Source organism: Sorghum bicolor, chromosome 3, assembly GCF_000003195.3.
Source record: "Sorghum bicolor cultivar BTx623 chromosome 3, Sorghum_bicolor_NCBIv3, whole genome shotgun sequence".
In the NCBI taxonomy this organism is placed as follows: Eukaryota; Viridiplantae; Streptophyta; class Magnoliopsida; order Poales; family Poaceae; genus Sorghum; species Sorghum bicolor.
In genome coordinates, this window is record NC_012872.2 from 5444271 (window position 1) to 5463670 (window position 19400).

At 44.1% G+C, this 19400-nt stretch overlaps 3 protein-coding genes across 4 annotated transcripts; all 3 read left to right on the forward strand.

Moving 5' to 3' along the window:
• LOC8075126 (PHD finger protein ALFIN-LIKE 1) lies at nucleotides 1065-6072 on the forward strand. Its single transcript, XM_002455121.2, has 5 exons — nucleotides 1065-1406; nucleotides 1511-1543; nucleotides 1638-1860; nucleotides 5138-5261; nucleotides 5348-6072. Exons 1-5 carry the CDS (start codon nucleotides 1292-1294, stop codon nucleotides 5579-5581), a joined length of 729 nt encoding a protein of 242 aa, XP_002455166.1. The 5' UTR covers nucleotides 1065-1291; the 3' UTR covers nucleotides 5582-6072.
• Nucleotides 8091-10078, forward strand: LOC110433460 (lectin-like). 2 transcript variants are annotated; one of them, XM_021455630.1, is made up of 3 exons: nucleotides 8091-9159; nucleotides 9306-9424; nucleotides 9560-10078. In XM_021455630.1, the coding sequence occupies exons 1-3, from the start codon at nucleotides 8875-8877 to the stop codon at nucleotides 9948-9950; spliced, it is 795 nt and encodes a 264-aa protein (XP_021311305.1). In that variant the 5' UTR covers nucleotides 8091-8874; the 3' UTR covers nucleotides 9951-10078. The 2 variants fall into 2 exon arrangements, with proteins under 2 accessions (XP_021311305.1, XP_021311307.1); XM_021455632.1 differs by having other exon boundaries at nucleotides 8092-9159; nucleotides 9563-10078.
• Nucleotides 13525-15253, forward strand: LOC8075127 (cinnamate beta-D-glucosyltransferase). The gene has a single exon (XM_002455122.2). It carries the CDS (start codon nucleotides 13525-13527, stop codon nucleotides 14971-14973), a length of 1449 nt encoding a protein of 482 aa, XP_002455167.1. The 3' UTR covers nucleotides 14974-15253.

The following is a 19400-nucleotide window of genomic DNA, read 5'->3' on the forward strand; positions in this document are numbered from 1 at the left end:
CTGCTTTTGGCCAGTATATTTTTTTTTGTCTCAATGGACATTGCTCGTCCATACCCACACATGACAGGATTAATTATGCCCAGGGGTCTAAGGCCCTGTTTGGTTTCCCTTGCTAAATTTTAGCTAACTAAACTTTAGTCACTTTAATAGTTAAAGTTTCAAACACATTGACTAAAAAGAGCTAAAATATTTTAATTCTATTAGTCATCCAAGAGTAGCTAAAATAATTTTAGCTAATTAAAATTTAACAAGGGGAACCAAACAGGCCCTAAATTCTCACCCTTATGCCCATATTGGTAGTGCATACCTTGGATTGCCCATACCGAAGAGAAACTATATCATTACCATTATCAACAAAGGAACAACACATATGTTGAGTACAAAACAATGATGACAATATAAGCTGATGATATGAGCAAATTAACATATATCACATATGTCTTAGAGTAACATGCAACAACAACACAAAAAATGCAATATATAGTCCATCCATAATAAAACACTACCCAATAACATTTCAAGCCAAACAAACATTTTAAGATCACCGCACCACATGTAGCAGCAGAATTACTGTACATCATAGGCTAGACAAAAGCAACAACATAAACACCATGCTAGATGTTTAGAATTTCTTTACATAGTTTGAACCGGATAGAAAATTCATATTGTTTTTTTTTTGAAATCAAGGGTTTCTTGTTTGGGTGCAGTACAACCATACCTGACGGGTATAAAATCCGCATGTTTAGGTCTTGTTTAGTTTCAAAATTTTTAGAAAATAAGCATCATAGTATTTTCTTTTGTATGTAACAAATATTGTCCAATCATAAACTAACTAGGCTCAAAAGATTCATCTCGCAAATTACAAATAAACTGTGTAATTAGTTTTCATCTATGTTTTATATATGTGTATAAAAATTAGTTTTTGTTTTCATCTATATTTTATATATGTATATAAAAATTCGATATGACAGAAAATTTTGAAAAAAATTGAGTTTTGGTGAGGAACTAAACAAGGCCTAGAATTGGGACGAATTTGATTACAATTTCGGATACCGGTTGTCATGTGTACCGGCCCATCGTCCCATCTCATTCCGATCTGACCGTCTCGCCCTCGCCCTCGCCCTCGCCCTCGCCCTCGCCCCCGCAGGCCCGCACCCAGCAGTAGCAGTCCATTTCCACGGTTCTTCTTCGCGAACCGCCACCGCCACGCCACCTCACCCACCAGCTCGCCGGAGATCACGAGAGGGGCCAGGACCCGCCCGCAATCCTCGACGCCGCCCGCCCGCCCGCCATGGGGGACGCCGCCTCCGGCCGCGGCCACGTCGTCTACCCTCCCCGCTCCGCCGAGGACATCTTCAAGGACTACCGCGCCCGCCGCTCCGCCATCCTCCGCGCCCTCACTCACGGTCAGTGACTTCGACTCTCCCCCTTCCGCTACCCTGAACCCTAATAACCCACTTGAAAGCTCGAACCCCAACCTTACCCGATTGCTCCCTCGTTTCGTTCGCAGAGGTCGAGGTCTTCTACGCGCAGTGCGATCCAGGTGAGTTGCGCTTCGGCGTCGCCCCTCTCGATCTCCCTTCCTTGTTCCGGGCGAACCGCGGTGCGATTGATTTGTGTTGAGGGGGCTTGAGCAGACAAGGAGAACCTGTGCCTGTACGGCTACGCGAACGAGGCGTGGGAGGTGGCGCTGCCGGCGGAGGAGGTGCCCACGGAGCTGCCGGAGCCTGCGCTCGGGATCAACTTCGCGCGCGACGGGATGAACCGCCGCGACTGGCTTGCGCTCGTCGCCGTCCACTCCGACTCCTGGCTCCTCTCCGTCGCCTTTTACTATGCCGCTCGCCTCAATCGTAATGACCGGTACGCTGCCTCCGACCGCTCCCCCACTGCCTTACTTCTCTCATCACGGTGTTTCTGTTAGGGTTCAATGCTTCCTGTGTTGCGCTAGCTTGATCCGTTGACGGAAATTTCAGAAGCGCATCGCATCGTGTTCCTTTTCTTTTCTTACACACAAAAGTATTAACTGAATTAACTGAATCCATAAATTCACGATGGATGGAATGGAAATTTGGATTATGTGGACAGTTTGTGGATCTCATAGAGCAATAGTTTTGGTCGCAAGGATTTGTGATTCCTGGTTGCCAGTAATTATACTAGGATGCATAATTTTGATTGATGTTTCCTAACTCATGAGGATTTCGACCTGTGCACTTAAGTGGAGAAGGTGAAGCTTATTGACTCTCTCAGCAGTAGTTTGATGCAAAGGGCACTGCTGTTTTTGTTTTCCAGTGATAGTTTACACGTTCAAGTCTAGGGTAGTTGGGGAGCTTGCTTTCTAAATAAAAACACAGCTACAGAGACTCGCACAGCCTCATAAAGCAGACTTCGGACAAGTTTGGTTGTTTACCATTAGTTGCTGAACGGTTATGAGCTCAGGAAGTAATGACATCACGAGAAGGTAGGTATTTTCACGGCTTTCTGTGTCTTTGATGATAGTGAGTTGACCGAGTTCTGAATTCTGGTAGCCACATGCTTGTGCTGGAATCTTCTTACCTGTGTCAATTAACATCTTCACACATTAGTCATCTCAGTATTTCTACGGTCTCTCTGTAAACAGTAGTCCCAAACTCCATGTGTTGACTTCGGCTAGTTGAAGGCTAGCTTCAATGTTTATGTCATGCCAACTTTCTAAAGGCACTTTCCACAGGGAAAAGTAATATTTGGTGGAAGCTGTGAATCTGACAAATTTTGCACTTGTTGTGCTTCTTATTTAACTTCTGCGATATTTTGGCATGACAATATTGGCATAAACATTAGTGTCCTGGCCGAGGTCGGGTTTACTTTGTATCAATACGCTAGTCTATTGTATGGTGTGACTGTGTGTGTTGTATGGGTTCCAAACCCTTTTTCTTCTTAATGTAATAATACACGCTGTCCTGCTTGTTCAAGAAAAAACATTTATGAGGTCTTTGGTTAATTATTGATGTCCTGGTCTCCTGGATGGTTGGATACACCCAAACAATTAAAGGTTACCCACCTACTATAAGGAAATTCTTTTATTAGAGAGAGACATTTCATGAATCATGAGTGTTATGGATTTGGAGAATCAAGAATTTCTCTGCCAATGGTGGCTACTGAATTTGCATTTATGCTGATATTCTCTCTGTTAATAAAAGAATTTGACATCTCTTTCCAAACCCAACCCAACTCTTCAAGCAAATCCTGTTAATCACTTCCAAATTCTGAATTATGAGACACCTGCAGCCTTACATCTTATAATTTCATTGCAACTGTGCATATTATTTTCTTAGAAATTTGTGTTCAAATTCATAACAGCGATTAACCCCTTGTCTCCTAGCACCTCCTGTGCATATTATTTTCTTTCTTTATTTTTTTGCAAAGAGAACCAACATGTAGAGTGTGATTTGTTGGTGTCAGAAATAATCTTGTAATAAGAGATGAATAAACACATCTACAATCTACATGCATCTATGGAGATGAGGTGTTCTTGTCAAAGAGAAAATTGATTCGTTGCATGAGCTAATGGCTAGCTAACATTTGGTTGCGAAGTTTGTTTTGAAGTTGAGCTGTAAAAGTAGTACAACTGATGGTGAGGTGTGCTGTTTAGGTTGTCAATGTAGCACTCTGGTTACCGTAGCAAACCAACTTACAGGACGATAAAGGCTACAACACCCTTATGACTGAGAGAATAGAAATTAAAGCCACATGAGAGATGGATAAAATGTAGATGCTTGTGATGTGAAGTCATTAGATACTAGATGAGAGATCATGTAAGCTTGTGTATGTGATATGATCAATTGTCAAGCTAGTAGTGTTTGGTTGTGAAGATCAAGCTAGTAGTAGTGCTATCAAGCTAGTAGTAGTGCTTGGTTGTGAAGATCAAGCTAGCAGTAGTGATTCGTTGTAAAAAGTGAGTTCTGTAAGCTTTGTAGGTTGAGCTAGTTACTTGTGTTGTTCTCTCATATTTGTGTGGATCAAGATAGAGAGCAAAGAGAGGAATTGTGTGATTCATTTCCAACAAAGAGAAGAAAAGAGTGATTCTGTTTATAACAGTTGAAAGCTGTGTTTCATCAGTGCAAGTTAAAATAGAGTACGTTTATTTATTTATCTGAAGAGCAATGGAGTTTTGGAGAAATTATACCATACCGAAATATATGTAATGCTCTGTTTAGAGTTACAGCACAGTTATTTGTGCTCCCACAGTTTGAAATTGGTAAGGAGTATTTTGTTTCGTTAGGACAAGCCTTTGACCAAAAAATTGTATTAATACACAGTTTTTTGTAATACAAAATTAATGCCACTAGATTATGACTTTAATCACATAAATGACATCAATAGAGTAATTGTTGGTAAAAATTTGTCATAATGGAACGAAATATGGCTACTAATTTCAAATGGAGAGAGTGTTTACCAAAAAAAGTAGAGCATTCTTTGCTCAAGAGGTATGTGGGTTAATAACATAAGGAGCACATGTTTGATATTTACAGCCTGTTATCTTATTCAATTTGTGTGTTCTTGATTTTTATATGGAATATGGACATAAAGTTCTCAAGTTGTGTTTTGCACTGCGCCTTTTTTTTTCTATAGTAATTTACATCAGATATGATAAGTGTGCTAATGCACATGCCTATGGTAGTTTAGACTTTAGAGTCTATAATCTGCAGTTCCTTTTTTTAATGATAATACTCATATAAATACTGTAATCTGTGTGAATGCTGTACTAGCAACTTGGAGGATAAACTTTTTCCCTCTTTTAATGAGTGAGTTTTTTTTTGGGGTGGTGGTGGGGGGGGGGGGGGGGTGTTGGTTTCTTGTGGATTCGTTAGTCATTTTAAATCAATGTGAACCCAGACTAGCATGAAACTTTTTGGTACTGTTGCACCAAGAGTAGCATTCGTTTCTTTTTTTTCAGTTGTACAATGCCTGTTTTTTCGATGATGATGATGTTGTCACACAGTCACAGTGATCTGAGTACTGCGAACATAGTCTTTGATTATATACTTATTTATGCAAATTTGAAAGGATAGATATGTTGCGGTGCCATTAGTTTGTTTAAATTCCTGTTTACTTAAGTCTATGTAGCTAATATCTTACTGCTTTCACTGTCATCCAACAGGAAGCGCTTATTTGGCATGATTAATGAATTGCAAACTGTTTTTGAAGTTGTCTCCGGTGCAAGACAACAGCAATCTAAAGAGAGGTCCAGTATGGACAATGGTGGTAGATCCAAGCCTGTAAAGGTAAAAGATATTTGTTATTGATGCTACCATTGTTTCACTCTACATCCAATTTATTTCTCACACCGCGACCAAAACATGATTGGCAGATAGAAAATAATGGAAAAGCCACAGACGAAGCATATGGAGAAGATGACAGTGATCACGGTGAAACCCTATGCGGAACCTGTGGTGGGATATACAGTGCGGATGAGTTCTGGATTGGGTGCGACATGTGCGAGAGGTGGTACCATGGCAAGTGTGTCAAGATAACTCCCGCCAAGGCGGATAGCATAAAGCATTACAAATGCCCGAGCTGCAGCTCCAAGAGGGCGAGGCAGTAGCAAAACTCATGAACGCAGGAAGCCTCTGAATGCCGGATGTATGGTGCAGTGGCGCATTGCAAAGTTTCCAGGCAGGAGAAGGCCAAGAGGCTCCATTTACAAGATTAGAACTATATTGCTATCTTCCCTGTGCCTTATTCTTACTTTACCTATGATAAGCTAATGTGAGGTAAGATAAGACATTTGATAACCAGAGGCACTTGAGTTGAGTACCCCTATGATAAGCTAATGTGGGGTAAAAGAAGAGGAAATCGTGCTTTATTGAATATGGAGTTGTTTTTTCTTACAGTAACATGTACCCCTTTTGATAATGCATGGCTTTACAGAACATCTCGAACTATATAGGAACAGAAGGTTAAGTTTTGTCAAAACTGTTTTGTCTATCGGTCGGTCAGTGGCATATTGATTGCTACGCAAAATACATATGTACCAAAGGAGAAGCACAAGTAGAATAAATGGACCATACATGAAAAGGAAAATGTTTATATTTACATTGAGCGATAACTGTAGCACATAGTAGTATGAAAACTAGCTTTACGATTTGTTTTTTTGTTGTAACTCTTTACATCCTTTTTTTAATAGAACTTCCTAATTCTTTCTGTCGAGAGAGGTTATATATATGCTATGACAAATAACAGCAACAAGGTGCCAAGCAAATTGAGAGTTTTTATAACTTGTAGATTGGTGAACAGGCTGAAACACTGCCGCATGACAATTGCCGTCGCTTGGCAAAGAAGAAGACGGCTCGATACTTCAGGTGACCCAACGACCTGCGGAGTCGACAAGGGAGAAACAGCCACTCGTGTTGACATCTGGTGCAGAAGTGGAAAGTTCAGAAACATGAGAGAAGCGATAGCAAACAAGAATGATACTACCTGGCAACTGGTGTAGAACTTTGAGAATGCTTCAGATAGGCTGTACAAGCAGTCGCACAAATAATGGGGAAATAGATCGACGCAAGCCTGCTCAACAACCTAAATAGCACAAGAAAGATATCAAAAGATGATTGATTCTTCACCCAAGTTGTCATAGTCTGTAATTCCTGCAATTACTTCAGAAATATGGTTGTCTTAGGCTGCTGCTCGTAGGAATTGTAAACCACAACTCATAGACCGATTCAAGAGCTACTGGAACAGACTTCCATCAAGAACTCCCAGCACATTCTTGTTTGCTATCGGTCTATGAGTTCTCATTGGTGTCCATGCTGATGAGCGTGCATTAGGATTGCATCTCATCCGGTTCCCCTCTTCGTTTTGGTCTGGGAGCCAGCCAGCCAGCCATGGTAGCAGCCTACAATCAGTTTCATCCAAGTGCTTTAGACACAAATCCTGTCGTTTAACAAAATTGCAAACCTGATAATTAAACAAAATGTGATTTGGCACTCACGCTGAAAATTTTATGGAAATGTTGTTTCTGTAGGTATTATATTCATTCTGCCTTCTCCACATTAAGCCGATACCTTCACGAGCGGGGGAAAAGATACAGAGCCAGAGTTCATAAGAAACTAAGGCAGTGAATTTATGAATTGCTAGAGCTATTGGATAGAACTGCTGGCATATATCACATAGAGACATGAGTCACATGACTGACCAAAGAGCGGCAAAGGGTCTGATTGATTTCACTTATTAAATTCTAGCTAACTAAACTTTAGTCACTTTAGTAGTTAAACTTTCAAACACAATAACTAAAAAGTAGCAAAAATAGTTTAGTCCTACTAGTCACCTAAAAATAGCTAAAATAACTTTAGCTGGCTGTTGAAGCAACCATCCCTTTTGACCACAATCAACGGGGGGTCGTCGTTCGCTCGTCTGAAAAGTCATAACTGAAAATACTGTTCGTTGATTTAGGCTCTGTTTGGTTCCACCAACTAAATTTTAGCTAGCTAAATTTTAGTAGCTAAAGTTCCAAACACATTGACTAAAAAGAGCTAAAATAGTTTAGTTCCATTAGTCATCCAAGAGTAGCTAAAATAATTTTAGCTAGTAAGGGGAACCAAATAGGGCCTTATTATAAGTTAAGCGAACAACCTTAAATTTGTCAATTCCTTCAGAACAGGAGGGATGTAAGGAACTTGAGGCTGCGTTATTTGGGACTCTGCAGGAGACGAAGTGCTGCCTCGTCGCGGAGTGTATAGCAGTGACTCAAATTGTTCTTTTTTCTGTGACGGCTTAAGTGGAATCAGTGTATAGCAGTCGTTAAATGTCCCATCGGTGATCAGCCAGCCTAGCTTCATCGTCTTGATGAACAAGAACAAATGTGTCAACTGCGCCAAGAGTGTTAACGAGTCTATTCGCTTGAACGGATCTGTCGAATCTGTCAACCATTCAACGGTGTTTTTCTTAAATAATACTTTCACTCATGGCTTTTCAACGAAGCGAGAAGGAACGTCAACAAGAATGTCCTATATTTCCTTCTCCCTAATCGTTTGCACAAGTATCATCGTTGCATAACAGAGTTGTGCACTGACTAGAGATTTGAGATCTTGTATTGAACTCCGGCTGTCAAATTCTGTTACTTCTTCTCGTGCATACATGGATTGGATTAAGAAAGGAAAGTACAACTCTCTGAACCTTAGACTTAGCTGCCAGTTACTACACATGCATATCGCTGGCTCTCATTTTTTGACAGAGGTAAACCTTACCGGCTTTTGTAGAAACTAGAAAGCATATAGGGTTTTGAACTTTTCAAGTGCGTCCGTCTTGAACTCTTGATAGAAGAACTTTGCTCTACTAGTATTGAGTTGTTGATGATTGTCCTCATAGTCGCCGTTACGTCCTCCATAGCTGCAAGCAGTGGCGCGCAGCATCATCAGTGCAACTCTGCAGGCTACCCTACGCCGCAGGCTAGTAGATTCTCCTGTCCTGTAACACCACCGTTTCCGCGCTACAAAACTCCATCATCTCGAATCAGATACCACACTAGCTCAAAGCTGGAGCAAAAAAAGAACAGGCTCAGCAGCTCCCCGCTTTCCCCCGCCACAGCCGCAACCGCAATCGCTTTATGCCGTCCCTCTCGTCTCTGCCGATAACTCAACGATGCTCTGCATGGACAGCTCGCATGCCGTCCACACGGCGCCAAAAGTCAAGCGGCTCTACATTATTCCTTCGCTCTGCACTTCATTATCATCAGCAATCTGAAAAATGCTATCTCACATCATCTTGTTCTAGACTACCTTCTGGTTCTTCTTTCTGCAGTGCAGCCATATATATATATGGCAGCCATCTGCTGAGCTTTCTTGCAACGATCGAGTTTCAGTTTCAGGTAGACTGTAGACTGCAGGCCGCAGACGATCAATGGGGGCGTCGACGTCGACGTCGCGGCAGGAGACAGCGTCGGCGTCCGACTCGTCGCGCGCCGGAGACGGCCGGGCCGTGGCCGTGGTGGCGAGCAGCGCTGCCTCTGCCACTGGTAGCAACAGCAACAACCAGGCCCAGTCGAAGAGGGCGCCGCTTCCTCACAAGTTCCATGAGATAGTCGCGCAGGCGGCGACGACGACGACGGGCGGCACTCCTGCAGCTGCCGCCGAACTGGAGGATCAGGTGTACAGCACGGGGGTCTACCTTGCTGGCAAAACGAAGGTAAGTTTCTGTTTCAGGATTCGTCAAAAAAAAAAAGTTTGTTTCAGGCACGAACAAGTATACACCTGAACCTTTGATGCTTACTACTGTAGTAGGAGTCAGTAGATCGCTACTGATGCAATATGCTCTGATTGATGGTGATGCAGAAGTACTGGGTGCACGAGAAAACCAGGTGCAACTGCTTCATGCTGTTCGCTAGGGCACTGTCCATCACTTGGAGCGATGATCCCAGATACTGGATCTGGCATCCCGTCAAAGAAACAAAGTACGTACTGCTATTACCTTTTTTAATTAAACATGCTCAGTTCAAGTCTTGTTTGTACAGCAGCTGACTTTCGCTCTGTTCTGATGATTTCTGAACCTGCTGCTGGCAAATCAACCAACCAACCAACCAACCAAGCAGCGACGCCGAGGTGGAGGCTGCGTCGCTGCAGAACGTGTGCTGGCTGGAGGTGCACGGGAAGCTGGAGCTGTCGCACCTCACGCCGGGGATCACCTACGACGTCGTCTTCGAGGTGATGCTGACGGAGCCGGCGTACGGGTGGACGGTGCCGGTGAACCTGCGGCTCAGGTTCCCCGACGGCGCGGTGCAGGAGCGGAAGGAGAAGCTGCAGGACAGGCCAACGAAGCAGTGGCTGGAGCTCAAGGCCGGGGAGGTGAAGACGGCGGCGCAGCCGGGGGAAGGGCACAGCGGCGGCGGCGAGCTGGAGATCTCCCTGTTTGAGTACGATGGTGGGCTCTGGAAGAAGGGGCTCCTCATCAAGGGCGTCAAGATCGTCCCCAAGGAGTGATGATTAGTATTAATTTGTTTCATTTCGCGCTTTTGTTTTCGTGTCAGGGTGTGCCAAAAACAACTTGTAAGACCAATGAGATACGTGGAATAATAATGACATGTGAGGCACTGCGTGTTTTAAGGCTTCGCTCAATCGAAAAAAAAAAACCCTTACAATTGAAATGAAATAATCTATGACGTTGTCACCTTAACTAACATGTGTTGGAGTAGTATATTAGAATTATCTTAGTTTAATTTCTATTTTACACTCTGGTACATATAAATTGAGGTGGATACGAGTAGTCCAAATGTTGCAAAAAAAAAAAAAAACAGTCCGGTAACTCAGTGACCAAAAAATTCACTCAACCTTCCATACCCTATGGCTTGTGCACTTTGTTGTCCATACTGATCGCCAACCAGCGGCGGGCCAGAAATGCATTTTTTCTGTTGCCAGAGGGGACCAAACGTGCAAATTTTATCAAAATTTGGTTGATTTTTATTTTTTTCAATGGAAATTGCATTGGCTTAATGGGGTTTTGCCTCAAGCCTCTCCCTGCCTCCACCACTATCGCTGACTGCCGCCTTGTGGATGTGTCGTTCAGCGGCTGATCAGCAATGCCAAATGAAATGCGGTACTGCTAGCGCCCGAACGTCCGATCCGAGCGTCAGTGTCCGGACGCTGACCTTTTATATACACCACCGCCCATCCTCCGCATGGACAGGGAAAAAAATAGCGGTACTGCTAGCGCCCGGACGTTCGATCCGGGCGCCAGTGTCCGGACGCTGACCTTTTATATACACCACCGCCCATCCTCCGCATGGACAGGGAAAAAACTAGAGATGTGAATCCGATCTCGCCCGCCTCTGTACGAAGAAGAAAGGAAGCAGACCTTTTCCCCCGCTCGTCACGCCGAGGACCCCCTCCCCCGCAACGCGCACAGATCCGCCCGTCCTCAACCTCGACGACCCCCAAGCACCTTCGCCGCTGTGTAGGAAGAAATAAACCAATTTTTCCCCACTCGCCACGCCAGGGACACGCCTCTGCCCCCCACGCGCACAGATCGCCCACCCTCAAACCTCGCCGACCTCGAGCACCTCCGTCCACCACCAGCTCGTCCCCCATAGCCGCGGCCCGACCAGCAGCTGCAACAACAAAAAAAACTATTTCAACATCGAAAAACATCTAATGCAACAAACGAAAAATTATGTTGCAACAATAAACAAACTGCTGATACGAACAAAAAAAGCTATTACAACATCAAAATAACATCTAATGCAACAACCGAAAAGTATGCACTGCAACATCAAAAAAAAAATCTATTGCAACATTAAAAAAACATTCACTGCAACATTGAAAAAATTATGTTGCAACAACTGCAAAACATCTCAAAGCATTACTAACGCAACATCAGAAAAAAAATTGTTTGCAACAAAAAAATACCACTGCAACATTCTCAAATCGCTTGTTGCAACACTGAAAAAGAACCATTCCAACGAACACGAGAGCTGAACACCAAGAGTTCCTGGAACCTTAGGCGCCACCACATCCCTTAGATCCAAACGGGAGAGGAGGAGGAGGAGGAGGAAGGAGGAGCAGCAGCGGGATGATGAGGAAGGAGTTAGGTGAGGGCTCGAATCCAGATCTAGAGGAGGAAGGAGGCCTCAGATCTAGATCTAGAGAGGAAAGAATGCCTCAGATCCACATCCATGTGCCACCTACCTTGTCGAAGCCGCCGCCGTCGTCCTCCTCTCTGGTGGATACGTGGAGAGCGCGGTGGTGCGAGGGAAGAAGAGGGGAGTCAGCACAGGCGGCAAGGTTGTGGGAGAACGTGGTGGTATGAGGGAAGAAGGAGGAAGACAGCGCAGACCAGCAAGTGCGAAGGAGGAACAGAGAGGAGCGAGTGAGGGAAGTTGTTAGAGAAGAAAGCAGAAGCGGAGGGGGCGATAGGATAAGAACGAGCGGAGAAAGCGAAACGCTGCGTTCGGTCGAGTCGGAATTCCGTCCGACGCGGACGGATGTGTTAATAGTAGCATTACCGAATGAAATGCCTCTTACTCTTGTATCCAAGTTACTTCCTCTCTTTCTGATTATAACTTTAAGTTCTATTTTTTTTCTAGGTACCTTGTTTTTGCAGTGCACCTAAATATAGATTCTAAAAATATAATAAAAGTTATACTTTAGAACGAAAGGGCAGTATTTAAGGTTTATTTGCTTATTCCGTAGAGAGAAATAGACTAACCGAGAGAAAAATGGGAAACATGATTGAGGGAGGCTGTTGGAGACGTGAATTGAACAATAGCTTAATTAATTGGTTAGGTTGGTGGAACCTGTGCCATAAATAGCTTAATTAATTGGTTAGATTTTAGATGGCGGAACCTGTGCCATAACTTGAATGGTGCTATTGTACGCATCACCAGCAGTGTGGTGACTCCAGCTCAGTTCTTCGAAGATGTCATCAACAGTGAGACACTTATGATAACTCTGACTTAATTCTTTCCGAGATGCTTATAAATATAGAGTGATGCTTAGGTCAGTCTCAGTGAAAAGTTTCATAGCGTTGTTTCCAATGTTGTCTCAGTAGAGAGTTTTGTAGCGTTGTTTCCAAGGTTACCATATTATGTGAAATGAAATGAAACTTGGATGAAACATCCACTCTCAATGGAGAGTTTCATTCCATAGTTTTATAGGTATTTAATTTCAAGACTCATAAAGAGTTGGTAATTGTGCCATGAGAGTTTCATCTAGATGAAACCCATTTCTTTTCTCTCTTTTTAAATACACTGTCATGTCATTCAAAATACCTATATGACAGCCTATTTAATATGAATAAAACTCAAATGAAACTTTCACTAAAGTGACCTTATAAAAATAGAGTGTATGTACGTTTACAGGGAAGTGTATGGTGTACTCTTCGGTGAGTTTTATTACTTGCGTGGTCTGCATGGGCCTAGGTTTTGTTTACTTCCACTCCAGAATTCAAAATTTTTCAATGTCACATCGAATATTTAGACATATGCATATGGAGTATTAAATATAGGCCTTATTTAGTTCATCCCAAAACCAAAAAGTTTTCAAGATTCTCTGTCACATCAAATCTTACGGCATATGCATGAAGCATTAAATATAAACAAAAATAAAAACTAATTGCACAGTTTACCTGTAAATCGTGAGACAAATCTTTTAATCCTAGTTAGTCCATGATTAGACAATATTTGCCACAAACAAACGAAAGTGCTACAGTAGCGAAATCCAAAAAAATTTCGCATCTAAACAAGGCCATAGACGAAAATAAAAACTAACTGCACAATTTGGTCGGAATTTACAAGACGAATCTTTTGAGCCTAGTTAGTCCATGAGTTAGACAATAATTACTACAAACAAACGAAAATGCTACGGTGTCGCGAAATTTTTCACTTCAGAAAATAACGCGGCATAATCAGTGCCCATAGATACAAACGTGAATAATCAGTGAACGTTCGCAATTTTTTTTTTAAAAAAACTGAATAGATATATAGCGAGGCAGCTGCATTTTTCGATGACACCTCTCAGAAGTAGGCGAATACAACGAGCTCCTAGCATACCGCGCGCGGCCATGAGCGCTCGGGACGAGTCAGCGTCCGCCGCCGCGGCGGCCGCACCGCCCCACGTAGTCCTCGTCTGCTTCCCGAGCCAGGGCCACCTGAACCCTACGCTCCGCCTCGCCAAGCGCCTCGCAGCCAAGGGCCTCCTCGTCACCTGCTGCACCACCTCCGGCGTCGGCGCCTGCCTCGCGGCCGCCTCCTCCTCGTCGGCGGCCGTGTCGACCGGCGGCGTGCGCGTGGGCAGCGGACGCATCCGGTTCGAGTTCCTCGACGACCACGGTAACGAGAAGGACGACCTCATGCGGTACCTCGAGACGTCCGGGCGGGCGGCGTTCGCCGAGCTGCTCGCGCGCCAGGCCGCGGCGGGGCGGCCAGTGACGTGCGTCGTCGGCAACCCGTTCCTTCCGTGGGCGGTCGACGTCGCCGCCGAGGCCGGCGTCCCCGCCGCGGTGCTGTGGGTGCAGTCGTGCGCGGTGTTCTCGCTCTACTACCACTACGCGCGCGGGCTGGTGGAGTTCCCGCCCGAGGATGACACCGACGACGCGCGGGTCGCGCTCCCGGGCCTCCCGCCGCTGTCCGTCGCCGACGTGCCGTCGTTCCTGCTCCCGTCGAACCCGTACAAGATGATCGCCGACGCGATTCTGGGCCAGTTCCGCAACGTGGACAAGGCGGCGTGGGTGCTCGTCAACTCCTTCACGGAGCTCGAGCGCGACGTGCTCGCCGCGCTCCCGGGCGTCACGCCGCGCCCGCCGCAGCTGATCCCCGTCGGCCCGCTCATCGAGCTCGAGGAGGACGGCGGCGGTGCGGTGCGGGGTGACCTGATCAAGGCCGAGGACGACGACTGCGTGGGGTGGCTGGACGCGCAGCCGCCGCGCTCCGTCGTGTACGCGTCGGTGGGCAGCATCGTGGTCCTGTCCGCCGAGGAGGTCGCCGAGATGGCGCACGGGCTCGCGTCCGCCGGCCGGCCCTTCCTGTGGGTGGTGCGGCCGGACACCCGCCCGCTGCTCCCGGAGGGGTTCCTGGACACCGTCGCGGGCCGCGGCATGGTCGTGCCGTGGAGCCCGCAGGAGCGCGTGCTGGCGCACGCTGCCACCGCGTGCTTCCTCACGCACTGCGGCTGGAACTCCACGCTAGAGACGGTGGCCGCCGGCGTGCCCGTGGTAGCTTTCCCCCAATGGGGCGACCAGTGCACGGACGCCAAGTTCCTGGTGGACGAGCTCAGGATGGGCGTCCGCCTGCGCGCGCCGCTGCGGCGGGAGGCCGTGCGCGAGGCCGTGGACGCCGCCGTGGCGGGGCCAGAGGCCGACGCCATGCTGTCCAGTGCCAGGTCGTGGAGCGCGGTGGCCCGGGCGGCCGTGGCGCCCGGCGGGTCGTCGGACCGGCACGTCCAGACGTTCGTCGACGAGGTTGTGCGGCGAGCGTGTGGAAGGCAACCAGACGAGGTTACGATGAGCGGGTAACCTGACCTTACTCTACTCCACGCAGGCTCTCAAGATGTCAATTGCTTCCTTGTTAGCTCATTTGGAACGTGAGATTTTTTTCCCTTTGTTTGTTATTCCTGTAAAAGTAAATCGATTCGTATTATGAAACTCCTATGTAATTTCTGTGAAATTCCTGTATTTTAAAGGTCCTTTTGTCTATCAGAGGCCTATCTATTTTGTTGTGTGCGTGAAAAAACACGGCTCACCCTTGTACTGTTTGCTTGATTTTGACTTAATACACAACCCGAATTTTCATCCTCGTTTCTTCTAGTATTTTAGCATTCAAAATTTAGTATAAACTTTTACTACTAAATGTCTCATAGTGAGAATTCCATAATGTCTCATATGGAGCAAGTCAGTTGTCGCATAGGACTACTCGAGTTTCTTGTTGGGGATGTATTTTCCTTCGTTAGTTATTTTATTTTAGTTTCTCCTGTTGTAATAATTTGGCATGATGCATTTTTGAGAGAGGATGACTGAAGCCCGAAATAAAATTTCCTTTATCTAAAAAACAATTACTGCTATGTATCTTATAGATCCTGTGTCTATGTGCTTCCTACGTGCATGAAAAGATACAACCATTGAGGCTAACACTATTAATAGTTCTAGTAGGCTAACACTATTAATAGTTCTAGTACAAATAAAGTGATCCACAATTCCACATAGACTAGAAAATGTTGAAACTACTATTCATACAATGCAAACTATCATTATTTGTGGTTTGTACATAAATTTTTCCTTTCATCATACCTCACCTTTATTTCCTCTCTCTCTCTCCCTCTCTCTGTCTCTCTTAGCATATACCGTCTTCTCTCTCCCCATGCATATGTAACTTATGCAAGCCACTATAGTTTTTATAGTGGCTTGCATAAGTAGATGTAACTTATGCAAGCCTCAAGTGCCACTTTTTTTATCCAATCCTATATGGCACTTGGGGCTACAAGTAAAAAGCATCATTGGGGAAGACCTTTCTTACTTTCATGATGAATATGAGATAGAAAGTGGATGTCTTAACTTTTCTAGTTTTTATTATATATACACTTATATACACACTATGCTAAAATACATAATTAAAACAATGTATCAAGCTGAAAAAAACATCTACAGTTTGAAATGGAAAAAGTAGGAAACATAAGGAAGAGCCCTGTTTTGAAGGGATTCCATTTCTTGAGAAAATGTTTCTGGATGGAAACTGATTCTAATTAGTTGAGGGAATAAGGCTGCTTTGTAGCTGTAGAATATGTCACTAAATCGTTTGGTAGAGATACTTCTTTATTGAAGAGGGAAACAGTTTGAAGGATAGATTTGTACCAAATAGGACCACTTCTTCTAAAGTTCCAGAGACCATTTTTTCGAGAAAACCAAACTCTTGAAAAAAAAAAGAGTCTAAATGCGCGGATGTAACACCACGTCAACTAACCGATCGACGGATAAGTGAAATAGCCTACATTTTTCTGTTCATTTTTTTCTCTCTTAGAGGAGGAAACTCCGGTACGCGCTGGTCTGAATTGGCGCATGGCGAAACTTCACTTCTGCGTACCTCCATCCCAAATTATAAATTAATTTTAAAAATTTTAGAAAGTCAAAGTATTTCAAGTTTGACCAAAGTTATAGTAATAATTATAAAGATTTATGAAATTAAATAGATATATTATAAAAATATAATTAATGAAAAACCTAATGATATTTAATTGGTGTTATCAGTTTTATTGTTTTATTATATAAATTTGGTCAAATTTGAGATGTTTTTACTTTCTAAAATTCTTATAATGTTTTATAATTTGGTATGGAGGGAGTAGAATGTAAGATTTCCACTAATTGTACAGTTGTGTTTGTGGTTAGTCTTTGTTGTGTCTGTATCTGCATATGTGTGACATCTGAGATCTGTCACCCCACCACATGAGGTTTTCTTTTCTACACTTGTTTTTAAACGCCAACATTTAATTCTTTGCTGCGTCCAGCACGAAAGATTAAAAGATTTGGAAAACTGTTCAGACGAAAGATTAAAAGATTTTGAAAACTGCCACAAGCTAGTTCTTTTATTTATACCATTTTTCTGCAGGTCGTGTACCACGCTGTGATGGTGATGCCATGGATATGGCCTTGTTTAGGCCCTGTTTAGTTCCCCACCCAAATAATTTTTATCCATCCCATCGAATCTTTGGACACATGCATGGAACATTAAATATAGATAAAAAAATAAACTAATTACACAGTTTGGTTGAAAATCACGAGACGAATCTTTTAAGCCTAGTTAGTCTATGATTAGCCTTAAGTACTACACTAACCCACATGTGCTAATGACAGATTAATTATGCTTAATAGATTTGTCTTGCAGTTTCCTGACGAGCTATGTAATTTGTTTTTTTATTAGTTTTTAAAAACCCCTCCCGACGTCCTTCTGACATATTCGATGTGACACTCAAAAATTTTTCGTCTCGAATTTAAACAGGCCCTTAGTTAACCCCAAAGACCAAAAAATTTTCAAGATTTTCTGTCACATTGAATCTTGTGGCACATGCATGGAGCATTAAATATAGATGAAAATAAAAACTAATTACATAGTTTGTCTATAAATCACGAGACGAATCTTTTAAGCCTAGCTACTTCATGATTGAACAATATTTGTTCAATAAAAATGAAAGTGGTACACTATCAAAATCTTAAAAAAATTCACATCTAAACAAGACCTAAGTGTGATGCGTAATTACGCATCTGGAACCACCCACTGGTACCAGAATATAAATGGCTAACCGACTACCTACTTCATCCTCCATTTTTTTTCTTTCTTTTTCTTTAACAAAACGCTACTCAATGTTAGCAATGTCAATTTTTTCTTCTTTTTCTTTTAACAAACGCTTCGTTTATTAAGGTGAACTATTACAATCGAACTGTGTTTGAGTCTGCTTCTCTGATTTGAAATTTTTTGGCCAAAATAGTAAAATTTTTTGTGGTCAGAACTTTAACTCAGAAGTCTGACGCACGCGAAAAGTTTTAGGTGTTTAGTTTGACAATTTTTTTCTGACACAACTTGGGCTGCATGCAGTTGCAGTTGTCATTGGTGGGCTTCGATGGAAGTGCGTGCAGGCCCCAATTTCACAAAAATTTTCCTCTTTAGACCAAAAATTTTCAAATCTAAACAGGCCCTTACTCAGCGTTTACACACTAAGTTCATCCGTTCAGTAAGAGTGGAAGGCCACCGTGGAAAGACAGAAGCACTAACAAACTTCTTCAGGTCAATTATCTGCCTTCAGATCAAAATCTAGTCGGTTAGCCATTTATATCTTGGTACCGGTGGGTGGTTCCAGCTGCGTAATTACGCATCACACTTAGGCTGCTCGGTGTTAATGTCTAAGGTACTCACAATGAGACTGCAGGCAGAAATCCCGAAGTTGATCAACTTGAATCAGATCGGCTTCATTAGGGGAAGGTCAATCTCACATACTTTTGTCTATGCCATGGAGCTTGTACAGGTCTGCAATAAAAAAAAGAAACCAGCAATCGTGTTGAAACTAGATTTTGCCAAAGCCTTTGATATGGTCAACTGGGACGGCCTCTTCAGAGTCCTCAGGGCGAGAGGCTTCCCGGAGCAGTGGGTCTCATGGATGCACTACATGCTCAGCTCATCAAAATCAGCAGTCCTTGTTAATGGCTGCCCAGGGCCTTGGATCACATGCAGACAGGGACTTCGACAGGGAGACCCCATATCCCCCTACCTTTTCCTACTGGTTGGCGAAAGTTTACAGGGGCTGATCAGAAGACGCTCGGACATTAGGCATCCGACTGAGGATGGCTTGCCATGTGCAGTGTTACAGTACGCGGATGACATATTAGTTGTGCTCAGGGTTGACCAAAGGGGTACGACAGCACTGAAGTTGATTCTTGATCAGTTTGCTGCTATCACAGGACTACACATTAACTATGCAAAGAGCACCATGGTACCGATCCATATGGATGAAACCTTGGCGACTAAATGTGTGCAAGCTATCGGATGTAAGCGCGACTCCTTCCCACAGCCATACCTGGGACTTCCTTTATCCTCTCACAAACTGCCTGTTTCAGCATTCATTCCCTACATTCAGAAGGCAGACAGATACCTAAGCACCTGACAGGCAAATCTGTTGAACCCAATGGGAAGATCGGTGCTAATCAACTCAGTTCTAGACTCACAGCTGGTTTACTTGATGAGCTCGCTACAGCTACCAACCGCAGTCATTGATCAACTCGACAAAAGGAGGAGGGTCTTTCTCTGGTATGCAGACAAAACGGGCAAAGCAGCCCCGGCTAGCTTCATGGCAGCTTGGACAAATGTGTGTCAACCAAAGGAGGCTAGGAGCTGGGTGGCCTTGGGCTCAAGGATACCGCGACACAAAACATCTGCATGCTACTGAAACTTTTACACAAAC